The sequence below is a fragment of the Scheffersomyces stipitis genome, chromosome 1 (assembly GCF_000209165.1).
Source record: "Scheffersomyces stipitis CBS 6054 chromosome 1, whole genome shotgun sequence".
Taxonomy (NCBI): Eukaryota; Fungi; Ascomycota; class Pichiomycetes; order Serinales; family Debaryomycetaceae; genus Scheffersomyces; species Scheffersomyces stipitis.
In genome coordinates this window covers 1,237,736-1,256,147 of record NC_009068.1, presented here as the reverse complement: position 1 = coordinate 1,256,147, position 18,412 = coordinate 1,237,736, and the positions used below count along the sequence as shown (strand labels likewise).

Here is an 18,412-nt window from a genome sequence, read left to right as displayed (position 1 = left end):
ATAACAATAGCAGTAGTCAGTTGATAGCCTAATCATTTTAGTATGTGATTATTGCTGTTTTCTTGGGGAAGTGATTTCGGCCCTTGAACGGAAATCGAGCCAGATTTCCGAAATTGACTCAACTTCAACTTCTGCTCTATCTTTTCTACTCTATATATCTACTCTATCATAGTTTACTAACATAAGGTGCTCTATATTGCAATCCACTCCGCATGGGATCTACACTATTTCATGATCCTATTTCATGATATACCCATATGATAACCATATTTTTTGGAAGGGTCAAAGTCAAACTCTCTCAATCCCCTCTTTCACTAACACCCCGTCTCATACAATGTTCTCGTCTTAGCTATCTAGCTATGTTTTACTACTCCCTATCCAATGTCAATATCTACACCCTACCATACAAATAATTATATTTTTCATATTAGAAGTCAATTACGCGGCACTATAAGAAATCGACACACACAAATTGAACGAAATGAATTGCATATTGAAAGTTTTCGCTATTGGTTTGAATCTAAGAAATATATTCTCTATCGTCGTCCTTACCCTCCAATTCTCCTCTTATCTTTTCCATTTGCACGGTTTGTTCGGACCACACCTTCTTGTCTTCCTTGGCGTCGCTTTCCTTGACAAACAACGAGTCGTCTGGTCTTCTATATGAACCACCGATTCTATCCCACAACGTGGTGAATTGACCATAGTTGTAGTTAAAGTACAAGTGGTGGACTGTATGGCATGCAGTACCGTTAACAAATGGATCGTTCGACATGTACTGGCCATCGTGAATCATCACAGTCCAGAAGTTGACAAATGTAAATAAGAACAAGTATAACACTTTGTGCAAAGGAAATAACAAGGGGTAGAGGTGATAAGGCAAACTCTGAGCCCAGCCGTCTACAGGATGGAAAGCATGCGAAGCAAAAGGTGTGCAAACAATCCACTTATGATGAGGCTTGTGCAACTTCTTGTATACCCAGGGCCAGTGCAACCACCTGTGGATGAAGTAGATACCGCAGTCAGTAAACAAGATGAACTTGGGGAATTGCCAGGCTACAGCCTTCCAACCACCAGTGGATTCATCAATATTCATGTACAAGAACGAGTAGCCGTTCAACTCCAAAATGAAGAAAGGTGCGGTTAACAACACCATTGTAGGGATTGCTGTGGTGGCACGGTGAATTTCCAAGTAAACCTGGTTTTTCAAGTACCTGGGATGGTTGAAGATTTTCTTGTCGAAAACGAAAAAATACGACAATGATGCGACAGAGAAGTAAAGAAACCATCCGAAAATGGCTGTTACTATGAAAATAGAGAGACCTTCTCTGAAGATGTTGGATCTGGCCAAGAACGAGCTGTCGATGAATTCCGTGGCTGGAAGTAGGTTGGGGGGACCGTAGATCTCGGACTTGTTTTGGTAGTTAGCCAACTTTCCAATTAACGAAGCGAGGGGTGACTCCGGTGTGATGAAGGAAGAGTTGAGCTTCCAGTTGGCAGAGTTCAATCCAGTAGAGTTGAACGAGGGAATAGTCTGGAAAAACTGGTCAACAGCACCGCCTTTTGGCAATGCCTGGGCATACACCTTGTCGAACAAGTAGTAGTCACAGATCTCGAGAACGATATCCATCTTGACTGTTGTGGTGGTTTGTAGCGAGTGGTTGGTTGCTGGTGCTAATTTATGATGCTATACGAGGACAAAATATCACGGAACGAGACTGAAAAAAGATTCTAGATTGAAAAAATTCGGCTGTCAGATGTCACAGTCAATAGAACGAACCAGTCTAGACTCACGGTGATAGGAGGAAGCAAAGTAGAGTTGAAGCGGTAGTTATACCTATAGAGACTCTCGGAAATATATACAGTGGAAAGGAAAAAAAAACTGAACAAAAAGAGTGGATCAGGAGTTCCATATTTATTTCTTAATTTATTTATTTATTTATCCCAGCTCTATTTACATAGCAAAATTTTCCTACTACAATATGACGTGAATCGTATAGCGTAGAGCCTGTATGCGTCCCTCGTTTAGCCCCCTCCCCAACTATACGACGGGAACGACTACCTGCTCACCGAACTTCGGTATTGTTCTCTATGCACTAAGTGTATGCGACAGGCACTGGAACATGCCATGGGCACCGCAAAAAACGTGCCATCCAGTGGGACCACTGCTCTTACGATGCATCAGATGATCTCTCTTGTGGCTGATAGGTCAGCAGTCTGAGCCCACTGAAAAGTCGCTCTCCGTTTGAATTATGCGTTGTACTATAATTGGTACAAGAAGTCGGTAGAATTGTTAAACAGCTCTGCTGAGCTGCGCATCCACGACTGCGAATTCACAAAGAATCTAAACGAGATAGTTGGCTGACTATAATATTCCAGGGAACGATATTCTGGGGATCAACGTGGGCAGTGTCCCGTCTTCAGTGCCTGTACCCCAGAGCCATGCTGTAACTGGCGATCCCTGGACGTCATAATCGAACAATACGTCCACCGCTTTTCCCTTCGCACCCTGATTTCTTGTCGCATCCAAATTGGGGAATTGTTGCAACCTTCAGATACTAAAGCTGTGGAGTCTATATCTATTCTAAAAACTTAGAGACGTCTGGATAACCTTGCTACTCCCAGTGAGTCTTACATGTTCTTCATTATTCTATATTCCAATTACTGTTCTATGTACTACACTATTTCGTATAGTATCAAAAGTCACTACTGTGTGTCACAAAAAACCTTATACTACCCTACCAAACATTCCACTTCGTAAAACCAAATTTTGCAGATCAGAATCATGGCACGTCTATATGAGATCCAATAAACTGTCGTTCCCATTGGAGCTAGTGTTGTAGTTATTGTTCGTCTTTGACATTGGGATCTTGTTACTGTTTGGAGTCAACACAGTGTTGAATCCAGGAGGGTACACTGACGATGTCGGAGTCAACTGCGAATGCACGGGAGCCAGACGCACAGTCATACGAGGTGTCTCAGTAGCTGTTGGTGATGTCTTAGCTGCCGCAGACAGCCAATTGATCGTAGTGTTTGTGATTGGCGCCTCCTGGAAGTTGTCGAACTCGTCATCTTCATCAGTAGCCTTACTTTCGTACGTACTGTTCAAAGTATTGAGCAACTTGCTGTTTCTGCTGTTGGAAGCATTGCTAGCTGCTCCAAACGATAGTGGTGAGCCAGTCTTGCGTGCAGTATGCGGTGTCAACGTCATAGGACTAGTGGTCTTAGGAGGCACCCTAGGTTTGGGTGTTGCTCGGGGAGAAGGTGATGGTTTAAGTATTGGACCTGTTCTTGTTGATGGCTTTGGAGAAGGGACTGGAGGCTTTTCTTGCGAAATTCTACGTGGCTGCATTATTGTTTTAGACAGTGGCCCCTTTAAAATGTGTTCCTTATTTCCTTCAGTTATGGCTTGCGACGAGATCAACTCCTCGAAATTAGTAGCCTCATGTGAACCATTGGCTCGATTGTGTGTTGGAGCCGAAACCGGAAGATCTTCCATTTTGGTGTCTATCAAATGCTTTTGTATATCGTTTATGATCGACATCATCTGTCTAAATTCTGGCTGTGTGCAATCATTACAGCTGAAAGCAAGCAGCAAACATTGCGGTAATACCGATTCCACAACCGCCTCGAGTGGCAACGATAAATGTTCACTCTTGCTTAACTTCATGAAGAAATTCAACATTACCTTGACTATTCGCTTGTCCCTACTCTTCAAATTCTTCAATACGGGGAAAAGCTGATCGTTGACAATAATCTTGTCGATAATCTTCTTATCTACCATAACTTCAAACGTTTGAATAGTTGACAACTTTGTTGACAAAATCGTTGTCGTCTTGAATACTTGGCAGATCATGGGGAACAATGTGTTCTTGATGTATGGGAACTCGATCTTTTCCACGACATTAGGCAAGTATTGTAAGTATGTATCTTGCAACTTGATCTGGTCCTGTTTAGCTTGACCTTCCCCGCCTGTCGAAGTCATTGCCAACTCGAGCATTACCTTGAAAAGATCTACAAACTGCTTTTCGTTCAATTTTTCTTGCAAAATAGAGTAGTTTTCTACCACTGTCAATCTCGTCTTCACAGAAGCGTTCAACAACTTGGAGAATGTCTTGGGATATTGTTTGTTTTTGGAATCGTCTTTCAACAACGAGTTATAGACCTTGTCTTGGAATGTCAATCCAGATATACTACCCGAGATCTTGAAAACTATGTCAAGCGACAGGGAGATCAAGTTGTCAGTTTGAGAATCTACAGTCTGTGTGTTTCCGTTCAACACACTCAACTCGTGTTGCACTAAGTCCACCAACAACGGCAATAGCTTCAGCGAACGGAATGCAGGAGGAAACTGAGCCAACAAGTTGGTATTGGTGTCGTTGGTTTCCAAAAGTCCAGACAAAAATATCAATTTTTCCTCAATAGTCTTAGTCGTGAATTCGTCTACAAACAACATGGCTCTGATCAAGCTTCCATTGAAGAAGTCTGAATCAATAAACTGGTCTATGGTGATTCTATCATGAGGGTATCTGGCAAGGATTTGTGAATAAATAGGGTACAATTTTTCAGGGATGTTCTTCAAGAGATACTTCAACTCTGTCGGTTTGTGGTTGTAAAACTTCATTTCAAACTTTCTGAACTCTGTCTTGTAGTCTGAAATACTGTTAGAGTCGAAGCAGTTGATCAACTGTTCTCCATTGTTGTAGAGGTAAAAGATTATACAACCCAAGGACCAGATATCGTTAGCAAAGTCTAGCTTCAGCAGAGAATCGATAATCAACTCGGGCGCTGTGAAATTCAAGTTCAAGTTTGCAAAGGGCACCATCGAAGAGTTGTTCATGATGTAGAAATTTTCTCTTTCCAGCGGTGAAATCTCGTTCAAATTCTGTAGGAACTTGAACCCACTGAGTTTCCAATCACCTTGACCATTGACGAAGATGGAAGTTGGCTGGAGATTGAAGTGGATAATAGAACAAAAGTTGTGCAAAAACTGTAGAGCCTTTGCAGTTTGTAACAACCCCTTCTGAATACTAAGTTCATCTAATTCTTTGCCAAAATCAATCGTCTGCAAATTACACGTAACTTTTTCGCTGACAAAGAGGAATTTCGTCTTGGTTTCTTCTAGAACTTCATATAGCTGAAGAATCTGTGGATGTTTCAATTTACTCAACTGGTTCACTTCGTGCTTGATAAGTTCATAGCATTCGCTGATGATCACCTTCGGGTTCTTGGCACTGGAGCTGTTGGAGAAAAGTCGACTAACCTGTGCTTCAAACTTAGTCTTGTCAAAGATGAAAACGGAAACGATTCTACCTGATGCTTTGTGTTTGGCCGGGTAAATATACCAAGGCTCCGACACAAACGTGGGATTGTCCAGTACATTGTACAGAGCTCTTATTCCCGTTCTGAACAGGAGCTTAAACATACTGGAATGGACGTTGCAGTGAAGAGGAAGTTGTAAGTTATGAAAAAGAGTCGATTTGGATACGTAGATATTACAGGCTCGGAACTGCAGGAAATAGGTATGTAGGTAGACCTGGGTCATGTGACTGAATTTGCAATGAAATCGGTGAATGGTGAAAGGTTATGGTTATGATTGGAGAGAATTGGGGCAAATTAATGTTACTGATCAAGTGTATTGCTGTCTGTCTAATGAAAAGAAATATAAAGAAAACGTTCATCAGTTTATCGTATTTTGTAGAAATTTAGCGAATTCCTTGTTAAAATTCGTTTGCAAATTCAAAGAGTTACCAATACTATACAACGTTTTAAATGTGACTTTCAAAAAGCCTAATTTAAAAAGTTTATGAAGATCACCCTTTTCATTGAAAAGACTCTAGCAACAATATCAATGAGAATTCTCGGAAATGTTTCATATTTATCTGGTTTCGCAGCCATTCCTTTCAGACTCTCTAGCTATGCATTGATCTTAGAGCTGAAAAATCTCATTTGTGTATCACACGTCTTTGAACCTCAATTTTGTACTTACTACCAGTCCTTCAATTTTCACTATCAAGTCTCTGAACTGTACTTTCTTTATAAAACTCAACATGGAATTGCTTGAGGAGAAGTACAACCACTCAGCTGAGAGGCTAGACAAGCCCTCGCAGTATTTAATCAAAAGGGCTGTGCGCAGACAAAACTTTGATAACCTACAGAAATCGTTACATCTGAAAACTGTTTATGTAGGTAACTTGTCCCATTTCACCACAGAAGAACAGATTCACGAATTGTTCCTGAAGTGTGGTTCCATCGATAGAATCATCATGGGACTCGACAGAAACAAGTTGACGCCCTGCGGATTTTGTTTTGTAGTTTACAAGTTAGAAGAGGGTTCATTAAATGCTATGAAGTTCTTACAAAAGACCATTTTGGACGGTCAGAGTTTGTCAATTGATTTGGATCCTGGTTTTAGAGAAGGAAGACAGTTCGGTAGAGGCATTTATGGAGGTCAAGCCAGTCAAGAAGCAAGTTCTGAAAACGGACAGAGGGGTGGCTTCAGAGGCAGAGGTGGATTCAGATCCAGAGGAAGAGGATTTAGAGGAGGCCGTGGCCGAGGCGGACCCAGAGGAGGTTTTAGGGGTGGAAGAGGCAGTGGATTTGGATTTGGAGGACAAAGAAATAATGAGTCCTCATCTTACATTCCTGGAGATTCTTCAGGTTACGATTCCTACAATCCAGAAGGCAACTAGGCCATTTGAGTTCAACTGCCAGCATCTACATCTTGTACTATAGCATTGTATACATAATATTCAAATTCAAAAGTAAAAAAAGACAGGAAACTAATCTAACGACAAGCCCAATGCTTCTCTTTGAGACTTGGACTTGGGGTCGAAGTAAGGAAGCTCAGCTAAAGAAGTGACTCTAGTTCCATGACGTTCATCGCCATCGAAGTCGTAGTCAGAAATAGCATTGTGCTGAGAAACTCTGTTATCCCAGATAGCAGAAGTTCCAAAGCCTTCGTTTGTAGGTTGCCATTGGAATCTCACTTGAATGTCCAAGTTCTTCTCGTAGACTGAGAACAAGTACTCCAAAATAACCTTGGATTCACCTGGTTCCAAACCCACAATTCTGTCAGTCATGGATCTGTTGACGAACAAGTACTTCCAGCCAGTGGCAGGATGGGTTCTCACAATAGGGTGCTCTCTTTCGATGTACTTTGGTCCCTTCAATGGATTTTCACGGTCAAGGTACTGGTGAGCGGAACGGTAGATAGCTGTCTTTCCGTCAAGGAACTTTTGCAAGGCTGGAGACAACTTGTCGTATGCAGCATAACCAGATGCCCATGCAGTGTCACCTCCAGTCTTTGGAATCGTGTCGTTGTGCAAGTGGGTGATACCTGCTGGTTGATGCTCATGGACCAAATCAGTGTGCCAGCCTGAGGTGATGGACTTCTTCCTGAAACCACCAGGGAATCCATAGAATTCGCTGAAAAACTTTCTCCAGATTACACTGACACCACTACCCTTGGCAATAGTTTCAGTACCTTCAGGGATTGGCAATGGAACGTGTGGAGCTTGTGGGTGTCTTTCAACTTGACCCCAGTATTCACCCAATTCCAATTGCTTCTGAGGAGACAAGTCTTGGTTTCTGAAAAAGACGACAACTCTTTCAGCCACCAACAAGGCCAATTCGTCTTTTTGCTTGTCGTTCAAGTCGCTCAACTGCAAACCTACAATTTCTGTACCAAGGTGCTTGGTCAAGTGTCTAACTTCTTTGGCAGCTCCAAACAATGCCTTCTTCTCAGGGTCGGCATTTGCACCCCTTTCAATGTATGGATAGTCCTTGTTTCTGATTTCAAATGCTTCATCAACAAACTTTGGAATATCTTCCGATTTAGGAATAACAGGATAACCGTTGGACAAATCAATACCTGCCTTTTCAAATCTTTTTCTAGCAGGTTCTGGCAACTTTGCTAACCATTCCAATTGAGGACCAGTCTTAGCATTGTTGGAAAATCTGTGGCCGATTGGCTTCAAGGCAGCCAACTTTCTGACGGTTTGTTCAATGTCGTCTTCAGTTGGGGCGGAAGATGAGGTAGCAGCAGGAGGAGCCATTTTCTTTTTGTTTAACAGAATTCAATTAGAGTGAATCTATCTAATCAAAATTTAATCAATTTAGACATGCTATCTAGTGGCTAATCTTTGCGCTTTTAAATCATTTTTGAATGCTAAGGGCCCCTGATTACTAATCGATTCGACAATGATCTACAACTATCAGGCTACTTATAGCCACCACAATGAGAAATATTTCCAACCTGTCAACGAATCCATTAACACCGAGTAGTGTAAACGAGCTGTCCATATTAAGTAGTGTAGAATCTGTTGATAAGGTTCATGCACCTATTGTGAATTTTTCGCATCCACAATTTTTGTGGTGGCTCTAATCTATAGGAAGGATTCTCCACTAGAGAAGACTCAATGGGGGGTAAAAGATGAATTAAGAGCCTGTCGGCCGGAACGTCAATTATAAGCAAGAATGCCCCGACGTTCTTGTCTTGACAGAAAGCGGAATCTGTATACCTTCTAGTTAATTGGGTAAAAAAATACGTGAAAATTCATGGTGCAATTATATTCCTAGATCCACAATAGAGCGTACTTGAAGAGAACAAATGAAAAGGAGGATCAACAGTTCGTGAACGAAGTTTGCTGCATGCCGAAATACATATTTAGGTAAGGTTAAGAGAGATAACACTGTAATTCAGGAAAGACGTGGAGAAAACAACAGTTATCATGACAATGATTGGATCACTTTCGAACTGAATTGAGCAAAATGAATCCAAGAGGCTCTTTTCATACTCCACAGTAAACAAAACTTTTCTTTCTCGGTTACCTAATACGGAGTTCATCTCTTTCATGTGTTAGAGAGTATTTGAATCCTAAATGTACAACAATTTCCGCAGCATGTATTAGTTTCGCAGTCTAAAGCTCGGAACAATTAGACATAAACTATAGGCAGCCACAGATGAAATTCTCATCTGCCAAAACAGAAACGTCCAGCCCAAATAAAAAGATAGAGAGGAGCTTACGTCTGGGTAAATTCGAGTAAGTAGCAATTTTGATGGGCATTTCTCATCTTTGAAGATAAATTATTCAAAGCAAACTCAATTGAGTCCTAAACCCTATATACGCAGATACATCCTGGTATGATCTCACAAGTGCCGTATTGGTATTATAGGGAAATCCGTAATATAGATAAAAAGTGAATTTTTTTGAAGTCTACCAGCTTATTCCGCCTAGCAAGATCTAAGCTTTGCTGAAGCAATTACAACTTATTTGCATTGTTCGTGAAGTTGGGTCGGAAAACACTTGCCCACTGGATTTCATGAATACGATTTCAGTATGTATTGGGAATATTGAATAAATCCGAAATCAGCTAGTTCTAAACCCGCGCTGCCTACAAGATGCTAAGAAAAAAGGGGGCTACGATTACAAATACAAAAAAATGGACTGAATCCCAGTAGAAATAACAAATACTTATTTGGCATATGAATGTATTGGCAAGAACTTGACCAGAAAGATTTGTTAGTGCACCAAGTTACGTTTCTGGACTTTTTGGGCATTTATGGAAGCATAAATAGGTTGATTTAGGTATGATCTGTTAAAACTGATAAAAATAGTTGAGTAATTTGATTTGTGCGTTTTGTGTGAGGCTAATTTTATCGCGATAATGCAGGAGAACAAATATATAGTATGCATGAAATTCTCAAATCTATACCTTCCTTGCAAATTACATACTAGTTACTGTAGAAAGAAACATCAAGTTGTTGTATATACTCTAAATAAAGATAAAAACTCCCTGAACATCTATCACCCTCCCAACTTTTTAAAAACACCCCTTCAAAACAATCTAAATATAAGCTAGTCTAGTTTTTTTGGACTTTTGGATAGGCAACGAGCCTAATCCGAACGAAATGATAACGCAAACACGTAATTGAAGAATAAAATAATAGTAGTTAATAATGGTAGGGAAATTCAATTTCCGTACCACCGAATACACAACAACCCTGAAGCTGACATTTATCTAAGACAATCGTTGTAGTCATCAGAGTAGAAGTTAGCGACGATACAGTAGTTTTCGTTGTAACAGTCGTCAGAGACAACGGTTCCATTCTTGCAGACTGGAACCTCAGGACCATATCTGTATTGGATATCAGTGTACAATTGGTTGAACTCGATGTTAGATTCGTTCTTCAAGTTTTGTACGACGAACTTGTCCCAGAAGGTAGCATTAAGTGGAGCTCTAACTGGCCATTCTCCATTAGGATCAAACGTGTCTCTGGCTGAATACTCAAATTGCCAAGCTGGTTCACCACCACCGTTGACGAAAGTTTCGTTTAATCTGGTGAAATAGTTGAATGAGTTGATAATGTTGAAACTTTCGTTTTCAACTTCGTAGTATCTCCACGATGGATTATAACTACCACCCAATGGAGTAATAGATTGGGCAACCCAAGCCATATTGACAATATTAGAAGCGTCTTCGGCTGAGTCAGAAGAGTAGAGAATATGGAATTGATCCTGATGAGTGTGGCCGTAGAAGATGTTAGCAATAGTGTATGGGGAGAATCTTTCAACAATCTTACCGAAGATTCTAGATTGAAGTGGTAAGGTGTCGTAGTCAGTAACTGGAATGTGAGCCATGATCCAGACTCTTTGGCCGATCTTTTCCGATTCAATCAATTCATTGACCAAGAATTCCCATTGACCGAACAAATCTGGGTTCGTGGAAATGTCAATATAAGACCACAAGTTCTTTTGATAGTAACAGTTGGAGTTCAAGGAGATAACCTTCAAGCCTCTATCAGTGACGTAGGAGAAACCACTGTAGTGAGTCTTGATTTGTTGAGTCAGTTCCTCTGGCAACCAGGCGTTGTTAACCCACAATTCACTCATCAAATCAGTATTCCAGTCGTAGGAGTTGTTGAAGTCATACTTGATTGGAGAAACTTGGCCGTATGGGAATGTGTCGTGGTTACCCAAAGATGGGAACACTGGAATATTCTTCAAGTAGTGCTTCATAATGTTGAAAGATTTGATTTCAGCAGTCTTAGTGGTTTCAGGGTCACAGTGAGCGACATCGTGGTCAACTAAATCACCAGTGAAAACAGTAAATTCGAAGTTCTTGTCAGCATGGGCTTGGCTGATGTACTTGAAGGAGTTGTTCAACAAGATTTCTGGGGAATCACATTGGTAAGCACCGAAGGTACCAGCTGGGACTGTGTTGAAGTTCCAGCCCCTGTGTTTAGGGAAGTCATAATATTCACCAGCAACGTAGTTATCAGCGTCATCGTAGTGGGCGTCTGGGTAGAATGACAAACGAATGTCGTCACCCAAGGATGGGTCCAACGACTTGTAGTAGTCAGTAAAGTTATAGTCTTTACCTGGCAATACTTCCTTGTTGAAGGACTCAGGTAAACAACATGGGGTAACAGAACAGTTGGATTCAGTACCCAACTTGTATCTCAATTGGATATGCAAATCGGTGACATGCAAGACATTGAATATTTCGGAATTGTTAGCGTATTGTGGCTCGGACTTATGGATATCTTGCTTTTCAGGCCACCACGACGAGATTCCGTACAATTCTTCGACATCGGGAGTTTCTGGGACTTTGCAACCGCCGGACTTGTAGGCACAGTAGTAAGAAAGGTCCAAGTCGGAGGAGGTGTTCAAGAGCTGGAGAACATGAAGTAAATCGTTGTCGTAGAAGTTGATAGTGGTACCAGAGACAACACCAGAGTCGTAGTTATCGGTGAAAGCTTCGAAGTTCTTGGAGTTGGTGGTGACAAAGAACTCAAGGTTGTCGCACTTGGATTCAGTCCCGTTGTTCTGGAACAAACAGTACTTGAACAAAAGCAACGAAACTAAGTGCTTCTTGTCTGGGTTGTCGAGGATCAATTGTTGACCGTATTTGAGCTTGTTTTTACAAGCGTCACACTTGGTTCCATTGAACGCCGTCAAAGGCTTCAAGTTGTCGTTGATCCAATCGATTTCAGTATCACCCAAGTCGTTGTATACGGAATCAATTGGGTTTGTGGCTCTAGCAGCCAATTGCAACAGAAGAGAGTCTCTGCCTGGCAAGGAATGTCCCAACACGGACGAAGCCAAGGTCAAAGAGGTGAGGACAAGATTTTTCACCAACATTATATGAATCCTTAGCTGCTAAAAGCAATATTTTTTCTGGCCTGTAATGTTCGGAAAATATAAAGCAACCTTACCGATTAGGAAACCATTCTGATAAGGAACTCCAAGGAATGTGCTTGGTATTTATAGACAAGCTGATACAATCATGATTTATGGGATCCCCCTTTTAAGGAGTTCATCCTAGCTGGCATGCCACTAATAGTCAGAGCCGCTTATGCTATTTTACTTTGCCGACAATCGAGAGGAGTGAAAAATTTTGATTGCATTCAGGACAATTGGAGCTTGGTTCCTGAAAAGTACGGTTTGTGTCCTTAAAAGGAGGAATGATACGCTGCAAAGCCATGTCTAATCGAGTCTTGGGGCTGTATGGAGGAATCAATGTAAGGCAACAATTAATAGGAGCATTCTAGGAGATCGGGTAATACACGTGCCCTCCGATGTTGATGTGAATTAAGGGGAACAATAGGATTCCATATATTGGATCAAATGAGTAAGTTGTTACCGAAACTGGTGCGCCTCATGTAAGTCAAAGATTGTCCATGTCAGACATGAAACGACGCTATTGAATCAGTGGGGGATAGTTAGATTCGAGGTGAAACATGAGCAGATAAGCAACCTAAGCCTAGGTTGGCTATAGAAATATACGAGATGATATTACAGCAAATATTACAGCAAAAGTGCCCAACCAATGAGTTGCAGGCACAGTTAACAGAAATAGGTATCCCATTAATCGTATTTATTTTGCGTCAAAAGCCTTTTTGTATGCAACTTTATTTTCCGCTCACGTTGGCAATAATATTTCAAATATTTCAATTTTATATTGGAAGCATTATAATGGGGGTGCCAAACGGATTGCCAAGAGACGTTCTCGTTTGGACTTGTTAGTATCCGTTTCATGTAATAGGACGATATGGTGACATTCGCTTGAGGTCAGGATATTTGAATTGGGCCGTTATCGGGTTCAAGTATGCACTTCGTGGAACAATAACAGAACTAGTTGGAATCGACTACACAACGATATCGAAAATGTTTCAGTTGTTTCTAATGACTTCAGTTGAACTAAAGTGAAAAATTGATTCAATTGGAATACATGTGTGCCACGCAGTGTCAAAAATAATTGGTCCATTTTTAGATGTTCCAGAAATAGCGGAGATCAGATGAAATAGTCGTTTTCTCCCCAAAGTAGGAAAGTCCCAAATGAGAAACGGCTCTAAATTCTTCGCCTTGGTACTCAGCACAATGAAAGACCAATGGGCAAGAAATGGTTCTAGATATGACAGTATCTTAACATTGTCTAATTCAGATACCTTTGTAAATATGATGTTCTATCAATTGGAGTGGTCTTGTATTTGTAATGTCGCTATAATTCTTGATAAGAGTTTTATGCAATGGAGCTTTATTGCAGGACTGGGCCACCACAAAGATGGAACTTGTCTGTAGGAAATTCATATTTCCTAATGTTGACTCGAGAACTCCTTTCCATATGTTTCCCTGATCCAGTTTACACATGTCACATGGAGTCGGACGGTACATACTATGATGGACCCATCTCCTTGAACATCAAATCGAACTTCTTGCCCTCATTATATTATAACATAAATGATCTTAACCTGAAAGCTTCAAGATCCAATATCTGAATAATTACATTCCGAGTATCTGAGGGATGGTTAGACTAGTCCTAATATGAGGATATCCGACTCTTACTATACATATGAAGTACTTTTGGAATTCCTAACTAGTTGAAGTACCTGCCAAAGAGATTGGAACTATTTATTTGATTGTGCATGTCTGTGAAGATTTTCACCTTCTAAATATTCCGATATTTGTAAATTTGCGTTGTGCTGCAGTCTTTAAAAAATTCTCACAACTAGTATCTCTATTAGTGCTGATTGGACTTCAGACCAAAGTTTCAATAAGGTTGATTCTGACATTCATGCTATTAACAGCACTCTTGGAAAAGTCGAGCTTTTTGCAAACATAGTATATATTGGTTCAGCTTACCTTGAAGTGGTGGTATAATGAGTAGTAAATCCAGAGAAGAAGAAACGCAAGAAGTATATAGAGAAGAAGCAATTTACTAGTCTCTCTCAATAACGACCATGGCATGTGTTTTTAAGTGTGCTGCCTGGAACTCTGGAAGAGATTTCGAAAATCTTAAATACTCTTTTCTTGAATGAGCTAGAGAATCTATGACTACAGTTTGTTGTTTGAACGCACCAACAAAAGTCAGAAAGAACTCATTTCTGAAGATATACTTGGGAGTTTTCATTCTGTAATTGGATTTCTGCATTCGTACTCCACGAAAACACTGTATAATGCATTTTTTTTTCTTGGATTTAATCTTTGTTACTATTGTTGACATGATCCTAGCAAATTGAATCACTTGTCTCTAGGATTTTTCGACGGTTGCAATTTGTGCGGTGCTTTTTTGTTTGACAAAAAATAATATGTACCTGCATAACCGACATTAATAGTTTAGATAGGCAAAAGTTCCAAAATCTGAGATAACAAACAAATAAATAGATAAAAAAGAGTTGTCAGTTCTATATTCAAATGTAATATCTTTATTGGGGAACTTCTGCCGAAATTTGTTTAAAACAAATTCAAGAAAGAGAAAAAAAGAGAAACGTTCGTCAGTTATGCAATTTTACTGCCAGAGATTAAGAAATTGTCGATGTGGTTCATTGCGTTTGTTCAATTCAAACAACTGCAATCCAGCCCGGCAATATCCCAATCTCTTTAACTATTTAATAATCAATATTAAGTTCAAATGGCTACAATGTGCAATGTAATATCCTATCTTACAGTTATTGTAAAATCCTTGACAGTGGATAATGACTGAATCAAGGCATTAATTGCAAATATTGACTAAAATATCAATCAAAGTGCCCAACCCAGATGTGTTTCACAAAATTAACAAGTTGTCGTCATAAACCGATTTATAGCAACTCAGATGTTCGCTGATTTTAGTATATTCTATTTTATTGAGAGTAATATTGTACAGATTAGACATTATGTTAGCTTTACTTACATTTCACTACGCATATCCGAGATCTATTTGCTTAAAGAAGTTCCCTCGAAATCACAAAAAGTCCATGCTAAGGGATGGAACTTCACAAATGGGAATTGCACAGGTGGACTGAATGTTATTTAATGGATTCTCTGTGTATGTGTCGATTGGCTTAGTTGACACTAAATAATAGAGAATAGTAGTTAGGCATAATCAAGTTTTAGTCATAGCTAACATTTAAATTTAATGCGCACACTCTCGAGCTGAAAAATGAAAAACTCCAAACCATAGAATCGCACTAGTTCGCGAATCACGTGATACTCCCGCCTTCTAGTCCATTCAATTTATGTGCCATAGTAAAACAATATGTCATACTTTCTTGAAGTTCTTCACAACTCTTTCGTTTTTACAAGCAAATATAGCAGCTCCGGCGTTCCCAACTGCCATGTACACCAATGCCGCATCTGCCGGGGCGACGTCCACGCAACAGCAGCCGGAGCCCGGCCGCGGACGATCCGGTGGCCCTACCAGTGGCTCTGCAACTCCATCTTTTGTACCTTCCAATTCCAACAAAAAACAGTATCACGGCAATTCCAAGCTAAAGGTTCACAACCGGCTGATGTCCCACAACAAGCTTGTGACGAGTTTGCTGACACTGGCCAAACATACCGGTGCTCGTCCTTCAATGAATCGGTCCAAGTCTTCAGATGTCCTCATCAAGACCAGAAGCACTGGGGCTTTGAAGAGAAATAATCGTTCGTTCACAAAAATACTGGGATTGCAGCCGTTGACAAAGACTGTTTCCAACCAGCTGATTCGTTCCAACAAATCGACTGGCTCGTTGAAGATGCTCAATGCCACAACCGTAGCACCACTTCATGGCATTAAAACTACCAGTAGAAAGGGAAGGGCAATCTTGAAGTTGAACGAAGACGATGCAAACAACGAGGAGTACGAGGATTTGAATGATGATAATAATGAAGAAATTGATAACTCCAATAAAAGTAATAGTAGTAATGATAATGCTGATGACGATAGAACGTTCAGTTCTGGTTCCGACAGAAGAGGCCGTTCCAACGTTGATCCACAGCTACGGTCGAGTCAGTTTCTACAGAACATCAATGCCACCTCTGTAGTGGAGAATGCTGTTTCTTTGATTGAGCAGATTAACAATGTTCCAGACGACTTGCCGAAGCTTGTGAATGCTGAACTTCCAGAAGTGGAGACTGTAGAAAACGCTAACGAGGACTATAAAAACGGAAACCGTAAAGAAAGTGAAAATCAAAATGAACGTGGAATTGAAAACGAAAATCGAAGCAGTCGTCATGACGGAGATGACTCAGTTCGTTTCAGCATGAGCCAAACAGAGTTACATTCACCAAGTCCTTCAACTGGAGAAGACAGAGAAGACAGCAGAGACAACAGTAGAAATGGCCGCAATCACAGCAAGGGCCCTGTGGATCAATTGAAGCGCGAGCTCAGTTCTGCTCGTAGTTCGACAGATGACTTGACCACCAACAACTTGTATGGGGGTTCACTTTTACTTTCGCAATCGACAGGACTAACCAAGAAGATCGATCCCAAAAATGCCAACCACCACTTGCACCAGAAAATGCTTGGAGCTGATGTGTACACTACCGGGAACATCAATGTCAACAATGGAGACTCACATAAGGGTAGAACTGAGTCCTCTATTGAGTCCAATCATTCGGAGACGATTAGCGGCATCTCATTCCGTGCGAATCCAATAGAGAGCCACTTGGCAGAGCCAGTTACCACAAACAGGAATGTTGTCCAAAACAACTCGTATCAGCCTAACCAGACCATCTTCAACAACTTGCAGAGAACAAACAATCAGTATTTGAATACTAAGAAACAACTGTACAGTCATAACCAGCAACAACAGCAAAAAGAACAGCAACAGCATCATATTCATCAACAACAAAACCAGATCCAGCAACCAACTCATCCAGTAAATACAGGCGTGAACAACTTCTCTAACTTCTTGACTAATAATAGTACATCTACACCATCTTCAGCAGAACTGCACAGTGCCCACAACATAGAAACAAGAACACAGCAGAGATTATGGTTACAGAGAGAAAATTCTTTGATGGATGTCACCAACTTGGATCCTAGTCAGTTGTCTAATTTTTCCAATCTCTCGTTGAACAACCTTATGTTCGCACATAACTATAATGGCAATCAGAGTCAGGTCAACATGAGAGACATTTACCAGCAACAACAGTCGCCTTTGACTCCTGTGGGCACAGGTTCTAACCTTAGCAACACTAATGCTGCTGGTGCAGCTGGAGGTAGCAGTAGTTTGGCCAACAACCAAGTGGTTCCACATCAGGGGGGTTCCGTAGATTCGTATGGCTCATTGACGAATGTTAATGGGCTATTGCATATGGTCCAGAGCAGCCACCAAAATTCAATCCAGTCGAGAACAGAGTTTGAGCGGTTGAATCGTGAATACTTGAATGTTCGGAGACACTTGAATCCTATAGGTGAGTGTTTGAATCGACTTGAGAAAACATTTCCTAATAGGGAAATCAAGGTGTTGAAGAATACAAAAAAAGCGGTCAATGCATCGTCACTGTCGTTGTCTGTAACTCACAGTAGTAATAGTAACACCTTCAAAGAGTTCTCTCCCTTGTATCAGGAGAAGGAAAAGGATATTGGCATTATGCTAAATCGCTTATGGCAGGACGCGATTATATCGTCGCTGTCAACTGCAGCCAATTCCATGAGAAATGCTCCTTTACAGAACAACCAGCATATGATTCCCAGCCAACAAGTGCCTTCACAGAGGCCAATGAACCCAAGAGTTAGTTCCTACAATCAGAACCAGTCCCAGTTTGGGAACATGCGGTCTCAACAGACTCCGACTACAAGAGCAGTCAAACTTGCTGGACAGGGAGGCACTAATGCTTCATCACAGAGTTCTATACCCAGCTCGCAGATCCGTCGTGGCAGTGAGCAGCTGGTCAATATCGCCTGATATGACTTGGGTATCTATAGAGTAGACATCTGCTCAAAACATACACAAATCTAATTATGCATCTCTTTCGTTCAGGGTATATATTGTCATATATATAGGTTAAATAAAAGATCGGAAATGGAAGACGGAAGGTGAAAGTAGTGATACTATGGTACGAAAAGAAGCAACACTGGGGTATATTTCACAAGAAGAAATACTACAGTATCATATTTGAAATAGACTTTGGCTATTAACATTCGAATGTATTCAAGG

The 18,412-nt window shown here is 40.8% G+C and overlaps 6 protein-coding genes across 6 annotated transcripts; 2 read left to right on the top strand and 4 right to left on the bottom strand. All coding sequences in view use genetic code 12, as the record gives it.

Annotated features, from left to right (window-relative positions):
- Nucleotides 1-520: 520 nt before the first annotated feature.
- ERG3 (C-5 sterol desaturase (Sterol-C5-desaturase) (Ergosterol delta 5,6 desaturase)) lies at nucleotides 521-1,630 on the bottom strand (the record flags this gene model as incomplete). Its single annotated transcript, XM_001387434.1, has 1 exon — nucleotides 521-1,630. One exon carries the CDS (start codon nucleotides 1,628-1,630, stop codon nucleotides 521-523), a length of 1,110 nt encoding a protein of 369 aa, XP_001387471.1.
- A 1,164-nt stretch (nucleotides 1,631-2,794) lies between these two features.
- Nucleotides 2,795-5,426, bottom strand: SCY1 (Suppressor of GTPase mutant; the record flags this gene model as incomplete). Its single annotated transcript, XM_001387433.1, has 3 exons — nucleotides 3,343-5,426; nucleotides 2,959-3,285; nucleotides 2,795-2,916 (listed from the first exon to the last, which is right to left on the bottom strand). The coding sequence occupies exons 1-3, from the start codon at nucleotides 5,423-5,425 to the stop codon at nucleotides 2,795-2,797; spliced, it is 2,532 nt and encodes an 843-aa protein (XP_001387470.2). The 5' UTR covers nucleotide 5,426.
- Nucleotides 5,427-6,050: 624 nt separating this feature from the next.
- Nucleotides 6,051-6,551, top strand: CBC2 (small subunit of the nuclear mRNA cap-binding protein complex CBC; the record flags this gene model as incomplete). Its single annotated transcript, XM_001387847.1, has 1 exon — nucleotides 6,051-6,551. A coding segment is annotated over one exon (501 nt), but the record flags the coding sequence as incomplete, so codon positions are not given.
- A 231-nt stretch (nucleotides 6,552-6,782) lies between these two features.
- On the bottom strand, nucleotides 6,783-8,057 carry TCD5.2 (taurine catabolism dioxygenase; the record flags this gene model as incomplete). The annotated part of the gene is made up of 1 exon (XM_001387432.1): nucleotides 6,783-8,057. One exon carries the CDS (start codon nucleotides 8,055-8,057, stop codon nucleotides 6,783-6,785), a length of 1,275 nt encoding a protein of 424 aa, XP_001387469.1.
- Nucleotides 8,058-10,019: 1,962 nt separating this feature from the next.
- IFP3 (sphingomyelin phosphodiesterase) lies at nucleotides 10,020-12,146 on the bottom strand (the record flags this gene model as incomplete). Its single annotated transcript, XM_001387431.1, has 1 exon — nucleotides 10,020-12,146. One exon carries the CDS (start codon nucleotides 12,144-12,146, stop codon nucleotides 10,020-10,022), a length of 2,127 nt encoding a protein of 708 aa, XP_001387468.2.
- Nucleotides 12,147-15,564: 3,418 nt separating this feature from the next.
- Nucleotides 15,565-18,283, top strand: PICST_80108 (predicted protein). The gene is made up of 5 exons (XM_001387846.1): nucleotides 15,565-16,208; nucleotides 16,563-16,785; nucleotides 16,837-17,042; nucleotides 17,139-17,477; nucleotides 17,499-18,283. Exons 1-5 carry the CDS (start codon nucleotides 15,602-15,604, stop codon nucleotides 18,158-18,160), a joined length of 2,037 nt encoding a protein of 678 aa, XP_001387883.2. The 5' UTR covers nucleotides 15,565-15,601; the 3' UTR covers nucleotides 18,161-18,283.
- Nucleotides 18,284-18,412: the final 129 nt, after the last annotated feature.